This window comes from Lissotriton vulgaris, chromosome 6 (assembly GCF_964263255.1).
Source record: "Lissotriton vulgaris chromosome 6, aLisVul1.2, whole genome shotgun sequence".
NCBI lineage: Eukaryota > Metazoa > Chordata > Amphibia > Caudata > Salamandridae > Lissotriton > Lissotriton vulgaris.
This window is the reverse complement of record NC_141694.1, coordinates 511,969,482-511,986,149: the sequence shown is the minus strand read 5'-3', so window position 1 is coordinate 511,986,149 and position 16,668 is coordinate 511,969,482. Positions and strand designations below refer to the sequence as shown.

The window sequence follows — 16,668 nt, the reverse complement described above, 5'->3', positions numbered from 1 at the left end:
TGTTGTACACACTCAGTCGGCAAAAGGTTTCACACACTCAAAGACTGAACTCCAGGCCAATTGTTTTTATATCAAAGATAGTTGTTTTATTTTTAGAACCAACGGGTATCAAAATATACTGTTCTCAATATGAGAGGTCTCAGACGAGTACTTTGCAGAAAGGCAATAAATTTTGTAAACACAATAGGTACAGGGGTTGCAGTAGGCAACACAATTCTAAACACAATTTAGCATTGCGCTCAATGGGTTTTTCTATATAAATACAGCTGATTACTTTGTAGATTACTCTGGTAGTTCCAGGTCTGGATCCTAGATTCAGTCCAGGATCTAAGCTGAAAACAGTTTAGTAAAACCGTTTTAGTTACTGCAGTGATTTCTAAGGAATATAAAGCTTTTTTTTAAAGTTCACACTTTGAAACTTTTCAATGAAAATCTAGCAATGTTATCCAATGGGAGAAAAATCAGGGTGCAGTTAAAGTACAATCTCGTTACTTTTGTAATCCAGTACTGGGCTCCTAGGACCAGCACTGGGGTCTCAACTTAAAACAGGTAAGTAATCACGTTTCAGTATTTGGTATGATTTTTAAAGAATATTTCAAGTTTTCAAAAGTAGACACTTGCAAGCAATTTCACAGAAAAGCACACAATGGATTCCTATGGAGAAAATTCAAGTTACTAGTAAACCTGGCTAGGATTGCTTTTGCGGTTCAGTACTGCGCTACAAGATGCAGTACTGGCTTCTCTCCTGATCACAGGTGAGTACTTCAGAATTCGGTTGATTTTATGGGAATATTTTAAGTTTTCAAAACTTCACACTTAAAAGATTTTTCGAGTCAAATCAGTCAATGTTATTCAGAGGCAGGTAAGTGAGTTACCGGTCTCCAGGTGAGTACTCGACTGGTGAAGTTAGGGTTCTGGGCATAGACTCAGGGGTCCACTTGGGGCAGGTAGGTACAGTTGATTCACTCTCAGCGGCACAGGGGCAGCCGGGTGCAGAGGTAGTTAGGCCCAATGTTATCCAATGAGGGGCAGGGGGCATCCGGTTGGTGGCTGCTGGCTAGCAGGGCACGCTGTGCGAGCTGGGCTCCTGGTCACTTGCTCAGGGCAAAGGGGGAAGTAGGATAGGACAAAGGTTGCACAGCCAGAGGCACTCGGGCGGCTGGGTGCAGGGTGCTTTTGAGCAGTTGGGCACTCAATGTTGTTCAATGGGAAAAGTAAAAAGGAAACAAGGGCTGCAGACTAGAGGACGGTGATTCTTCAGGTGCAACCACCACTTCAAGAGGTAAGTTGGGATCTTGGAGAAGAGGTAGGTACCCCAAAGGCAGGCACAGGGGGCTGCAGGAAGTCGGGTGAAGGGTGTCTTTTGGTGTCAGGAATCTTACCCTCGGCTGGTCGCGGTTGTGGGGGTCTCTGGTTCTTGAGGCTGCAGGAGTCGTCTGGTTCGTCGAGGAGGGTCTTTGGGCAATGGACTTCGGGTCCCAGTCACCGGGGGGACATCCTCGTGGTCTTGGATCAGTCGGGCACGGGCCAGGCTCAGCAGGTGCAGAGTGGGCAGGTCCTGAGCTTCCTAGCTGGCTGTTGAAGCAGAGCCTCTGCTTATGGGAGTCCCAGTCTTTAAGAGGGTCAAGGCAGACAGGTCCTCCGGGTGTCCCAAGGTTGCTGTCCGCAGGAGTCGCCGGGATGAAGCAGGAGCAGGTTCCAGGATCGACAGGCCGGTAGGGCTGGGGCCAAGTCAGTGGGTGTCGTCCTGTTAGCAGCTGCACGGCAGGTCGTCTTCTTCTTGATCTTCTTTCCTTATCGGGATCTGAGGAAGGAAGGTTCAGGGAGCCCCTAAATACTGAATTTAGGGGCATTACAGGTAGAGTAAGGGCAGGGATATATTGGTCCCTGTCCTGGGGTGGGTACACCCCTAGCCTGCTCCTCTCCGGTGGAAGGGGGGCAGGAACCTAGCTGGGATTGGGCAGGGCTCCCCATCTTCAAGATGGCCAGAGCCCGGGGTCGTGCTTCACCTCGCCTCCCCCACCTGAGGGTGGGGTTGGCAGAGGCTGGCACACCCCCCTTTCTGCCCATCCTGGGGGAGGAGACCTAGCACCTCGCCCAGGAGGTGTATTGTTGCAGGCCCAGGAGAGCGGGAAATCTCCACCCAGGGGTCCAGCAGCATGTCTGCTGTGTGGCAGCCGAGGCAGCCTCTCAGTCCAGACGTGGATTGTAGGTTAGACCTTCAAGGGGCATCCCTAAGATGCCCTCTGATGCATTTTACATTAAACCTCACACTGGCATCAGTGCGGGTTTAATGTGCTGAGCAGTTTGATACCAAACTTCGCAGTCTTCAGTGAAGCCATCATGGTGCTGTGGAGTTCGTAATGACGACCTCCCAGCACCATATACTCTTAAATGGCAGCACTGCACTTACAGTGCCCAGGAATGGCCATGGGTACTGTAGGGGCACAGGGCTCATGCACCTGTGCCCACACCACTGGCATAGGGCACCCAGCTAGAGGGGTGACTGATGAATGCCAGGGCAGTGGGGTTTGTGGGCATGGCACACAGGGATGTATGCCATGTCGACTCTGTTTAGTTCTGTACTTAGACACTCAGCCTGCAAAGGCAGTGTGTGTGTGTGTCAGGGTACAGGGCTCCTAAGGGTGGCACAATAAGTGGAGCAGCCCTTAGGGGTCTTCTTTGGTCACCATGCCCCGAGTACTTAGAGTACCATTTACTGGGGGCTGATAGGTGGCCAGAGATGCCAATTTGGTTTTGTTTCAACTCCGCTTTGGGAAGGAACACATGCCCTGGGTACATGGTTGGCAGGAGCCCAGGGCACACTCAGTCAAAGCACATCAGCAGTTCAGCAAAAAGTGGAAGCATACCAATGCAAGAAAGATGACACTTTCTCACAAGTAGGTAGGGCATTATGTATTGTAGAACACTGTGCCCACATTGTTATTTCCTATGTGCTATTTTAAGTTCTAGAGTCAGGACTTTGTGACCTTTGACCTATGCCCAAACCTTAAATGTAGAATATCATATGAAACTTAGCATTAGAATAATGTCATGCATGTTATGTTTATTATTAGCACATATAATTTGTACAGTGTGGCGTTGTTCTATGTAAATGCAGCTTACGTATACCTCAGAGGTGCTTGAAATGACCAGACTTATTGTATGACAGAAATGTAAATAGGATGGCAAGGTATCCTTTTATAAAGCATTCTCATTCTAACGTTCTTGTGTGTCATGACGGCCATGACCACGAGAGCACGTTCTTAAGCAGCCCTCTGAGAACTTCTGCAAAAGGCAATGATGCTTTGTCCACCGTCAATGAATTCTGTTTCATGGAGCAACATTGCCAAAACTATTTGACTTTCACCTGACACAGGCGTGTACGATTCAATGAATCGGTCAACTTATGCTGTAATCAGCGTAGTTTCAGTACATGGCTTCTTTATCTCAACTCTCCCGTGGCAGATTTCAAGCTGCTACAAAATAGGGACAGGATATTGAGAGAATATACAAAAGTGAATACAACGCATAGTTTTTTTCTTTTGTATACATTAATGTTCATTCTTACTATCATTACTGTGCCTCCTGCCACTGTTTTGCTACATATATTCAGCACTAGGCTAGCATGCAATAAAAGACTGTGGCACACAAATCCATTTATCATTAGGTGTGAGCTGAAGTAGGGCATAGATGGGGGGGGGGGGGGTATGAATCATAAACCGTTTAGTGTTATGAATAATAGTCAGGAAATCAAAAAGGGGGAGGAAGAGGTGGTGTTATGTGGCACCAAGGTGGCCACGTCCTCCTCTTGCAAAAGTACCTGTAATCAAAAAGGTCCACCTCAAACAAAGAGGTTAGTGCGTATCTTGATGACCTTGGAATACACACATGTGGTTAAAATACCCCTCACACACCAAAAGGGCCTTTGGTGTCATGCTTCATCATCGGGGTCTTCCCGCCCGGCTGCCGGACATGGCAGTGCTGCGACAAGCGACTACGCTGGAGCACCTTTATAAATTGTGGGTGCTATGTGAGTGAATGGAGTGAGTGTCAGTGGGGTCAGGGGTGATAGACAGGTGATGTTAAAAAATACCTGGCCTAGTGATACAAAAAACTATTTAATAAGCACTGGCTGGTATTGTTAAAAAAGGTGGTGTCGGAAAGAGTACGCGGGTTTATGAGCTTACTTTCCTATGTGGGTCGACATGTTTCGGGGCGACATGCCCCTTCGTCAGGACCGGGGTGAAAGATCCCCCTGTCACTCACTAGTGTGTCGCCACAGTGGGTCTTAATTACAAAAAGGTGAAAATAAAGGGATCAATGTGTATGTATATATATTTTATATTCCTAGATACACATCCCTAACTATGTAGTAAAATACTCATGCAGTATGCCTGAAAAGACAAGAGCATGGTGTTACTAAAGCGCGGATCCCAAGGCGCTATTTCTAAAGTACCTGTAAGAAAAAAGGGGACAGACCTACATATAGCAGTGGTCCTGCCTTGGGAGCTCAGAGAAGGATCCATAATTTTACATTGTTATTCACACACACACACACCTCGAAATACTTCTAGTATGGCTTTAAACATTACCTCTCTCCTCAATCTGGTAATAGTCTGGCCTTGCCACAGCCAAGTGTCAGCCAATAGTTTGGCTCTTATTCTCCATTCGCTAAACCAATACACTCTCTTTGTTCACCACCATGTCTTCAGAGCTACTGTCCTCTTATTGGTTTTCCAAAGACTGTGCTGAGAACACTCAACCTCCTAATTCCTGGACATCGGCGGCCAAAAAATTCAAGCACTGCAATGTAGGTCATTTCTATTTGTTGACTGATTGTTTAGTGGCTCTACCAAAATTGCATTGTCCACGAAACATAACCTCTTATGCTTAACCTTTCTCATCACTGACCTACACTACCCAACTGGTCCATTAAAAGCTAACCTAACCTTTACTGTATCAGATACAGTATCATCACCTGGCCGTGTATATCTTGTTCTGTTTTCTTCCCCTCAATTGTCTTTACTGGGTCAATTACACACCCTGTGCATGCCTTGCACTAGGATGTGATGCGACCCACACTCATACCGAGTGCCCCGGGCTGTGCTCTGTACCACAGTGTCTCAGGGCCGAACGCGCATGCGCGGAGTTTCGTCCCATTCTCCGCGCATGCTCACCTGAACCAGCGGTCGACGCATGCACGTCTTAGCAACACTCATTCACTCCGGTCAGCGGCCGCACCCGATCATTACTTCTCTCCCACAAAACTTTGAAAATTATGCCTCCGGATCATTATTACGGGGCATTCACCTCTTTAAATACCACTCTCTGGCTAGAACCTCCAAACAAACGTCAGCGATCATTTTAACAACGGCCAGCACACCAGCCAGATCTCGGCGCATTTTCCCGAGCACAGGTGCCCACAGTTAACGATCCACCGTCAATCAGACCAATCCCTATTAACCAATTACTACAGCTATAAAAACACCCGCCCCTGCCTCCATCCTCATTACCACGGAGGCCACGGACGGAAGAGGAAGCACAACGAGGCTGGGGGTTGAGTAAGTACGGCATAGCCGGTTTGGGAGAACCAGTAGACAGAGGCATATGGGATGCTACCTATTGAATTCTAGCATACTTACTATCAAAATACCTAGATCAAATCCTCTACATATGCATCTCTGTTTTATTTTTATTCCACCTGCAGTTGGACCCCTATTATACCCTTCGATCTAGCGCTGGCCCATAAGGCACTGTTCCTCATCGTAATGAGTATGTATTGCAAATAATGTACAGACTTTCCAACCACTCCATCTATATTATGACTATATATAATGTGTGAACATTGTGTGTGTGTGTGTGTGATTAACAATGTAAAATTATGGATCCTTCTCTGAGCTCCCAAGGCAGGACCACTGCTATATGTAGGTCTGACCCCTTTTTTCTTATAGGTACTTTAGAAATAGCGCCTTGGGATCCGCGCTTTAGTAACACCATGCTCTTGTCTTTTCAGGCATACTACATGAGTATTTTACTACATAGTTAGGGATGTGTATCTAGGAATATAAAATATATATACATACACATTGATCCCTTTATTTTCACCTTTTTGTAATTAAGACCCACTGTGGCGACACACTAGTGAGTGACAGGGGGATCTTTCACCCCGGTCCTGACGAAGGGGCATGGTGCCCCAAAACATGTCGACCCACATAGGAAAGTAAGCTCATAAACCCGCTTACTCTTTCCGACACCACCTTTTTTAACAATACCAGCCAGTGCTTATTAAATAGTTTTTTGTATCACTAGGCCAGGTATTTTTTAACATCACCTGTCTATCACCCCTGACCCCACTGACACTCACTCCATTCACTCACATAGCACCCACAATTTATAAAGGTGCTCCAGCGTAGTCGCTTGTCGCAGCACTGCCCCGTCCGGCAGCCGGGCGGGAAGACCCCGATGATGAAGCATGACACCAAGGGCCCTTTTGGTGTGTGAGGGGTATTTTAACCACATGTGTGTATTCCAAGGTCATCAAAATACGCACTAACCTCTTTGTTTGAGGTGGACCTTTTTGATTACAGGTATGAATAATAGTCACCACTCTACCCTTTTAGTAATCAAAGTCTAGCCCTGGATGGCATACCATTAAGGGATAAGAATGTTCATGGTGTGATGAGATGCCTTAGTGAACCAAACCTCAGTCAGGAGCAGGTCAACTTCCAAATCTAGAAAGTTCGCCGAAGTAGCTCCCCCATTAACTAAGATTCATCTGCAACTGTGGAGTATTTAGATAGGGAGGTACGGCACCATGACATTTCAGCATGGATGTACCTGCATGGAGGTCTTGGTTGGCCCAATGAGGGTCAGAGCAACACAATGAACTGACTCATTGGGGTTCATTGTTGCTGAGATGCACGCCAACTGTGACGGTGAATCCCGAAGTAGAACAGAGTAGGTCTCGAAAGGGGAGCATACTAGACGCAGTGAAACTAGTATGTTTTGAGGGGAAAAAAACAGAACAAGATATGCACGGCCAGGTGATGATACTGTATCTGATACAGTAAAGGTTAGGTTAGCTTTTAATGGACCAGTTGGGTAGTGTAGGTCAGTGATGAGAAAGGTTAAGCATAAGAGGTTATGTTTCGTGGACAATGCAATTTTGGTAGAGCCACTAAACAATCAGTCAACAAATAGAAATGACCTACATTGCAGTGCTTGAATTTTTTGGCCGCCGATGTCCAGGAATTAGGAGGTTGAGTGTTCTCAGCACAGTCTTTGGAAAACCAATAAGAGGACAGTAGCTCTGAAGACATGGTGGTGAACAAAGAGAGTGTATTGGTTTAGCGAATGGAGAATAAGAGCCAAACTATGGGCTGACACTTGGCTGTGGCAAGGCCAGACTATTACTAGATTGAGGAGAGAGGTAATGTTTAAAGCCATACTAGAAGTATTTCGAGGTGCGTAACAACAGCCTGGTTGTTTCTGATCATGACGGGTGAAGTAATGTAACCGAAAGCATCTGGAAATGGCTTTTAAGAGTTTGGTCAACTAAGAGGCGAACATCAACAAGCATTGGCATAGCAAATAGGTCTCACCTTTGGGACTTCATAAGTGTTTAGCCAGAGCATGCCTTTCCCACATGGATGCCTTTACAACTCACGCATGCAGTCTCTTCAAGCTATGTTGTAGAGAAGTGTGGCTGTTGTGCATCATGTTGAAAACTTATATTAAAGTGATGCTATGTCCACTTTTCAGGCCACACAATAAACGCCTCCGCCCCTGAAAGCATTTCTGCCTACTCACCCCCCTCTCCCGCCCCCGCCTCAGTCTGCACGTGAATGGACTGGTCTGAAACATCCAGGGGTGTCCCATGAAACCCAGCTACAGACTTAAGGGACAATGTGAGGCGGTGTCCGGATTGCGGAACAGCTGCAGAGAGGAGGGGGCAATGGACGGAATGTGAGGAGGGGACTAGAGGGGGGCAATGGACGAAATGTGAGGAGGGAGGCAATGGACAGAATGTGAGGAGGGGCAATGGATGGAATGTGAGGAGGGGGACAGTGGTTGGAATGTGAAGGGGGTAGAGAGGCAATGGATGGAATGTGAGGAGGGGGCTAACGAGACGTGAGAGGCAGTGAAAAAGAGCAGAGGGTTCACACGTCTGCCGGAGTCATCCGAGAGCACCATGCGAACGCTGCTTCTGGCCGCTTTAACCCCAGTGGGTCACAGACGTGTACATACATGCTCATAGTGCCAATTGTAATTATGTTTTTTTTTTGCTACGCCCCTTTTAACGAGCCGAAACGTTTTCCTCCCATTTAAAGCATTGCCAAGCAGCACATTGCCAAGTTCATTCAGAAATGCACTGTTATAGCCCCAAGTCTTCTGTATACAGAACTGACACTACAATTGCCGTTACTGTTACTCTATGCGACAAAACAATAAATATAGCCAGGGTTCCACACTACTCACCCTGCCGCTGCTGGTGTTCAATGCTCACAAGGGATTTACCACATCCGGGTTCTGGGGCCCCATACATCCGGGGAGGTCCTCGGCAACAAGTCACCCATCTCCCGGCACCAAACCGCCAACGCCAACAGAGAGAGCATGTGCAACGTCCAAGAACAACCCAGGAAAGAGCATGGGCACTACACTGCGTGTTTGTGAACGGGACGGGAAGAATTGAAGAAGCTAGGGCATAGGGGCATAGGAAGAGGAAGGTGACGCCCAACAGGCCCCGCCCAAAGCCTGACCTACTCAGGAAAAGAGTGGGACGTAGGGCTGCTGCCTGCGGAGAGTCAAAGTGTAAAGAGTCAAAGTGTTAAGCAACCACTTAGGTGTCTGAGGAATGACCCCTGTACTGCACCCTCCTCACGGTATTTTCAAATCACATTAGTATGTTTTTTAATCAGTTTCACCTGCTTATAATACAGAAAGCCTAGCACATTGTCATGGTTACTTAACCAACCATAACATTAGAAGCCACTTGAGCTCCCCTTTCAGAGAGCTCTCCTCCTAGAGCCCCGAGCTCTTGATGGCACTCGTTTAAAATAAAAATAAAAAGCAGGCCCCGAAAGAGTCAATGTCTTTCGGGGCCGCGGAGCACAAAAACACCAAAAACAAGAGCGTAGTGTCCGTAATGAAAGATGACGTGCGGCAAATGAAGCGGAAACAATCCTTTTTTTTTATTAACATGGTGCCTAAAGTAAATGAAAATTAAAAACAAACAAAAAAAACCCCATCAAAACAACAAGTCCAGCAGCCAAAGTGAAAGCGAACGCACTGTGTTTAATTAGTAACCTGATCCATGACACAACGAGGAATGCAGCTGCTACCTGCGTGCTGCTGCTCTCTCCCGAGAGCAAAACGCTGTGGGAGTCAAAATTTGAAGAAGAGGTGGGACATGCACCCGCCTTTCGCCATTTGCGTGCTTTCCTTATTGAAAGTCACACGCAAAGTCCAATCCAATGTGTGGGAGGAGTTATACCCCCACAGAGAAGTTTTGAGCCCTCACAATAAGCCTCCCATAGAGCCGTGCATGCGCGCTGCGCTAGGCTCGACCCAACTACAAGCAAGCAGTGGGGGTGGAGGGGTCAAGCAACAGGATGCAGGTCAGTGGATGTATTGCTATTCCATGCATCATAAATAACTTTCTTAATGAAACAATGGTTCTTTTCTTCTCATCCAGTAATCTATCATAACTTATTAGTTTTTTAGCACCTAATGCCACGTTTATGCTGCTTCTAAGTACTGTTAATAACTGGTTGAATTAAAAACTTTAATAGTAATCTATTAACCAACCGCAAAAGGTTAACTAGACTTTTGATATTAGAACATGTGACCTAAAGATCTCCACATGCCATTGGCAAACCATCATGCAATCTTCAAGTTGGTCTATTAAGCATGCTGAAACATAAAAGTGGTCTTCACCCCCCTCACATGAAGCTTCCAAAAAGGAATTTATATCCTGCCTTACTAGACAAAATAACCAATTTGTTTGAGGGCAACATTGAGGGTACTGGGACATTTCTCAAATGCAACATTATGCTAGTTGGTTACAGGTCTCTAAGGCGAGCACTAATTTCAAAATATAAAGTTATGAACAATAAGACTCACCTATGCTAGGAGTCCGAGGCAATCTAACTTGATCATCTTCTATCTTTTGAAGATGTGGAGGGTATTCTTTTCTGTAAAAGAAATTTAGAGTGATTTTTCCCAGAGATAAAATAGAGTTATTTTGTAATACAACAAAATGAATTTTGCCTTCAGTAGGAAGATGGCTCTGTATATGGTATGCCACAAGGTGGTTATACAGTGCACAAAGTCCATATAATCCCCAGAAGTGTATAGGGCTCAATGTAAACCCAAAGTACTCTATTAGTGGTAGTGTGGACTAGCAGCTTTAGGCCTAACACAGAGGAGTGTAAGACATTTATTGCACATACATTGACCAATAACTGACACGACAAAAAGGAGATCCAACCCAATTTTCGAAAAATAAGCTTTGTTCAAGTTTTATTTTAAGACCAAGATCATCACAAAAAGGTAAGAATTAAGAATTTTTTATTGAGTATATGATTTGGAACTCCTTAGAGATCCACATATAATAAAGTAACAAAAGAGCAGTATGAGAATAAAACAACTTATTAAAACAGATTGTTGTTAACATGGTTTTACAAATTTTCATGCAAATTATTTAATACAATTCTAAAAAGCATTTAAAAAAGTTAAAAATTCTATTGCAGAAAATTTCATTGGGAGGACAGAAAATAGCATCAATGAGAGATCTTGCCGATAAAATACCCAATTGCATACAAACTGGTCTCACCCACAAACGACGATAGGCCATTAGGGCAGGGCAAACTAACAAAACATGTACGGTGTCTTGGACTGAATTATTGCAGAAACTGCATATGTTGGGTATACTGTACCATTTGGCCAACAACTTATTCAAAGGAAGGAGATCCTGCCTTAAAAGTAGCCAAAAACGGCGCAAACCATGGGGCATATTCCAGGAGACATACGGTTGTAATTGTCTAAACAGGTAAGAATTAACAACTTGAGTGACCCCCTTCTTAAGTGTAGTAGAGTTGCAGTCCCTTTCGAAGCTGAACTTCCATGTTGCCTGTTTTAATGTAGATTTTAGCTGATGCACAGAAAGGTCAAAGAGGGTTGCTTCCTCCAGATCCAAGAGTGTAATAGCCTTCCTAAAGTTCTTTAAGAGTAACGAATACTCTTTTAGGGGGCCCATTAGCTCTTTTTTAATGAGAGATCTTAATGTGGCTGGATTTCCTTTAATCAAGCAGGCGACCCAGCTTATAACTCCTGCCAAACCCTGTGCCCAGCTACTTCTTAATCCAAATTCTAATCGAAGGGATGCTGCAGTGCAACGGTTATTGACAGAAATTAGGTTTCTCAAGAGGGAACCCTCAATGGTGTCCAAAAAGCCCCATTCACCTAAATCGATAAGTTCTATGCCGTAGAGCAAAGTTGCAGGGATTTTTGCCCGGAATGCTTCTAGAAGATGCATAAAGTGTCTTTTACCGGTTGATTTATATAAGGCTCTCAGCCCATTTCCCTGGGACTTTGCTTTGCGGGAACTGTTATCTATATGGGGTTTATTACTCAAGTTGCTACTAACTATTTTTCCTAAAAAAACATACGATTTTACACTTTCCAATTTTTGACCTCCCAGCTCCCAAGTAATGTGACCTAATTTCAGTTTTTTCTTCCCCTCCAAAAACATTACCTTGCTCTTAGAAATGTTTATTTTCAGATAGTGAGCTTCGGAGAATAAGTGTAGGGCATGCAGACGGTTATTAAGGCCTTTTGGGGTAAGGTCTAGAACTAGTATGTCATCTGCATACATTAAACAAGAAATGTAAGTGTCTCCCAAGCGCGGAGCAATTCCTTCACTGAGGGATATAGTGCGGGGGAGGTCACTAACATAAAGGGAAAACAGAAGGGGAGCTAATAGGCAGCCCTGTTTGAGACCATTGACAGAGGGGATGGGCCGGGATAAACCCCTTTCTCCCCCCAATAGTACTCTACACCATGTATTATCATGCAAGTCCTGTACCAAGTGTAGAAGCCTAGGTGGCATTCCGAGAGCAGATAGTTTTTTCCATAGCAATTGACGATCGACCTTATCGAATGCTGTGGAAAAATCTATAAATGCCACATAGACTCTCCCTTTTCTGCCTCTAATATATTTATCGGTTATTACCTGGAGGGCTGTTAAATTATCCATAGTACCATGATTCTTCCTAAAACCGGTCTGCTCAAGTGGGAGTATGTTTGCATGATCCACCCAGTCATTTATACGCTTCAGCAAACATCTTGTAAAGACCTTGCCGATTGCATCCAACAATGCAATCTGGCGGTAGTTTTCAGGGGACAAGCGATCACCCTTTTTAAACAATGGAACTAGGATGCTGCCCTTCCAGGAAGGTAGAACCTTGCCTCCCAATAGGCAAATGTTGAATACAGGACAAAGTAATTTACTCCATTTGGCACCACTTTGCTTTAGTATAGAAATGGGCAATTCGTCGGGGCCCATTGCCCCAGAGCGCCGCATTTCTCTGATGGCTAGGTCTATGTCTTTTTCTAAGAATGGTACCAGGGCCAGACTAGTCTCCTCTGGCCATGCTTGTGGAGCCACAGAGCTGTTACTTGCATAAAGATTAGAAACAAATTCAATCCATATTTGTTCCTCAATTGGGATGGGTAAAGGTCTTGTTCTCAATCCACACCCCTCGCCTATAAGAGACCAGAACTGCCTCATTTCCCCATTAATAGAGGCTTCTCTTATTTTTATCCAGATGGCATCCTCTTTCTTTACGTATTGTGAATGAGAACCTTCTCCTTTTCCTTTTTAACAATGATATTTTTCGTGCTGTATCAACAGATCTAGCTAAATATTGAGCCCTTACTAATTTGTTAATTTCTATATTAAGCAATCTCAGGGGGCTTGGGAATATTCTGGCAGACTTTTTCTTATTGGAGTTTTTAGCCACCGCTATTACTGCCTTCATGAACAAAGAAAAATTTTCAGTTTTCAAACCGTGCCAGGAAGGAAGATCATTTATTGCTGCATCGAGCATTCCCTCCAAATTTCGTTGAGCTCTTGCATTCCAATGACACCTTCCTGATTTAACGCCAAAATTTACCCATTATCTATTTAGAGACCACTTATCACATTTAGGGGGCTTTACATTCGCAAAGATAGACAGTATTTTATGATCACTAAACGGCGTATCAATAATACAGAGATCCTTCAGTAGCTCAAATGAGTGAGTCCCCACTATTACATAGTCCAATATCGATTCACCCTGATAGGATTTATGCGTGAAGTTGGCAGGGAAATCCGAGGGGAGTCTCCCATTTACAATAATCCCATCCATATCTGCCAACTCATTTAGAAGTAACTTTCCTCGTTTATTTGTTTTAATATTTTCAGGGAGTAATGCCTGAGGTATATGGAGAGTTTCTTCTTTGAATTTATCGCGAAATAAATTCATGCTTAGATTGGAAATTTTGCAATTTAAGTCCCCAACTAGGACTATGGCAATCATCGGATCTTTCTCCCTGATACTCTGAACGTGAGAAAAAACCTTTTTCAAAGTTACATTATAGCCAGCTTCCGGTGGAATGTAGGCATTGATCAGAACTAAGGGTTTAACAACATCATTGTTGCTAGACCTAAATAGAGTTACTGCTTGAAAAAGGTTTGAGGGGTCCATATAGTGGGCATAATTCCAATTTAGATGATTCGATAAAAGACAAGCTATACCCCCACTGGCATGTCCTCTCTTGTTAATGGTGGCGCTGCCTTCCAACACAAAATAATCTTTCCCTACCTGAATTTTATCTGGGCACCATGTTTCCTGGAGGCATATTATATTTGCCTCCAGAGACAAGAGGAATTGCATTTTTTTTCGGGCTATTTTTTAGGCCAGCTGCATTAGCAAAAGGTAAGTAAGTTATTCAAGAAAAATACTTTAGTCTTTCAAAAGTCGACAATTTCCAAACAGTTCAAAGTTATCCTATAGAGGAAAACAATAACATTTCACAGGTAAATACCTAACATGCAGTTCCAGTCTCAAGGTTTTAAGATCAGCAGATTTCAAAGTTCAGGTAAGCACAAAAGTCTGCACCACCAGCGGCACAGGGGTGGCCGGTTGCAGAGGTCAAATTTGGAGCGGAGCTCAATGCATTTCAATGTAGACTGGGGGTGCTTGAACCCACACTGCTTGCAGGTAAGTAGATCGGTTGCAGTGGCCAAGCACAGAGGGGCCTCGAAGCAGCACCAAACATACACCACCAGCGGCACAGGGGCGGCCTGGTGCAGGGTGCAAATACAGTGTCGGGCACCCATTGGGTTTCAATAGAGAGGTTGGTTTCCACAGATAAGCTGCAGGCGTCACACCAGAGGATGCAGGAGGGAGCCCAACGACAGCAGAGGTACCTAGAGGGTTGTAGGGGGTCCTTAGACGTCAGATTCTTCTTATCGGAGTTGGTCGTGGTTGGGTGGAGCCTCTGGATACAGGCTACAGGCGTCGTTATGGAGTCCATTAGGGAACAGCCAACACCAGACTTGAGGTCAGGATCGCTGGGGAACCTGTTCTGGATCAGTGGGCCACCCGGACATGGGTGAGAGGAATCGGGTGTAGAGTGGGCAAGACTTGCGCTTCCCAGAGGACGCCAGAGTCCTTGTGTAGGCAGCTTCCTCAGGAATTCAGGTCTTTATCAAAGTGCAGGTCAGTCTTACTTCTTTTGCAGGGTCTTGGAAGCTGGAGACAGGCCAGTAGGACTGGAGTCAAGTCAGTAGGCGTCTTCAGGCTTCTCTTCATGGGGTATTCTTCATCCTCCTCCAAAGGTCAGCAGGAACTAGTTTCCAGGTCTAGGTGAGCCACCTAAATACTAAATTTGGGGGCATTTTAGGGGAGTAGCAGATAGAGCCAATAGGCAACTTACCTGGGGTGACTACACCCTCAATTATGCCAACATCCTGTGGGAGGGGGCCTAGCCCTAGCCCTGATTGTTGGGATCTCCCCACCTTCAAGATGGCAGTGACTGCAAGATGTGCTTCACCTCGCCCCCTGCCCCCAACCTAGGGGTGTAGATAGGGGCTGCTATTTGCCTAGCAGCAGAGGCTGGGAGTCGCATTACAAAGGTGGTATTCCTTTGAAGCTTCCCTCCTGAGCACTGTGCTCATCCTAGGGGAGAAGGTATGGTACCTCTGCCCTGGATGCACATTATTTCTGGGCCCAGAGAGCAGAGGCTCTCGATCCAGGGTTCCAAAAACATGTCTGGTGGTAGGAGGCTGCCTACAGGCAGTCTGTGACCACACCAAGGATGGTAGGAATTCAGGGGGCACCACTGAAGTGTCCTCAGGGTACATGGTTTCATAAATCCCACGCTAGCATCAGTGTGGGCGTATTGGAAGAAGTAGTTTGGTACCAAACTCTGCTGGTTTCAAAGAAGCCATCATGGTGCTGTGGAACTTGAGATGTTGAGTTTCCAGCCCATGTACTCTCTGTTTGCATAGCAATTTTCACCCTAAGTGAGATGGGTATGCCCAGACGTGGGTCCCTTGCTCACTGTGCCACTGGACACAAGCTAGCCAAGCTGATGAAGGGTAATACCCAGAAACCGGTCCCTGGATGCTTGTTTCCAGTCCAGGGAGGACCTGGCTTGGCAGTTCGGTCTGGACTGTTCCCATGAGGCACAGGGTCAAGACTGATTTGCATATGGCTGGGTCTAAACTTGGGTGGCATGGTGAGTGAAAGAACAATGGATTTAACCCAGATCTCTTGACTGGGGTGAATGTAAGATTTATTCAGCATTCCGTCCGTCATTTGTTTGCGTAGCACAAGTACTCTCTATGGCTTCCCTGGCACTTATAATATCTAAGAATGGACTTAAATATTGTAGGGGCATATCTATTCATTCAAATATGCCAACACCTGGGGTATAGTGCTCCTTGCCTTAGGGTTGAGAGGCCTGCTAGAGGGAGCTGACTTGCAGTGTGCCATGTTGACTTTGTTGTTTTGTCTGCACCAGGACATGCATGTTGTAGTGGCAGTCTGCTTGACCTGTGTGAGGGGTTCCTAGGGGACCCCTTCTGTCCGGATGCCCTAGGTACGATTTACTAGCGACTTGCAGGGGGCCTGAAGGGCCAATTTTGGAACAATCTTAGGGAAAGAACACTGGTACTGGGAACCTAAACAGCAGGGACCCAGTATTCTACAGTCAAAGTTGCATCGAAAGCGAGGCAAAAAGTGGAGGTGTACTGCAACAGAACACCATTTTCTCACGCCTTCTCTGGCCCTCAGTTAACTGTCGATACAAATGCTCAAGGTAATAGCATACAAATGCAGGAAAATGTTACTTACCCTGAAAGCATCGGTTTGTAGCTTGTGGTGCTGTAGATTTATATGCTTTGACAACTCCTGCAACCAAGTGTCTGGCTAGGACGGCTTAAGAAAATCTTATCGAGTGACAAGGTAGTTTGTGACTTCTTCCTTAGTTGGCAATGCGCCTGGGAACCAACTCTGTTAGATTGTTTTTCACACAACGGGAGAGAATAAGTGTGAAGTAGTGATCAGTGAGAAGATGCAAATGATGTATAGGAGAAATTAGTGTTATTGCTAGAGA

The 16,668-nt window shown here is 45.4% G+C and overlaps 1 protein-coding gene across 3 annotated transcripts in view; it reads right to left on the bottom strand.

Annotated features, from left to right (window-relative positions):
• The window catches only part of SENP6 (SUMO specific peptidase 6), a 586,019-nt gene that overhangs the window by 396,931 nt on the left and 172,420 nt on the right, over positions 1-16,668 (bottom strand). For all 3 annotated transcript variants that reach the window (XM_086926520.1, XM_086926518.1, XM_086926519.1), the window contains one exon: positions 10,126-10,196. In XM_086926520.1, the coding sequence (XP_086782646.1) occupies positions 10,126-10,196 (71 nt within the window). The remainder of the gene's footprint in view (positions 1-10,125; positions 10,197-16,668) is intronic.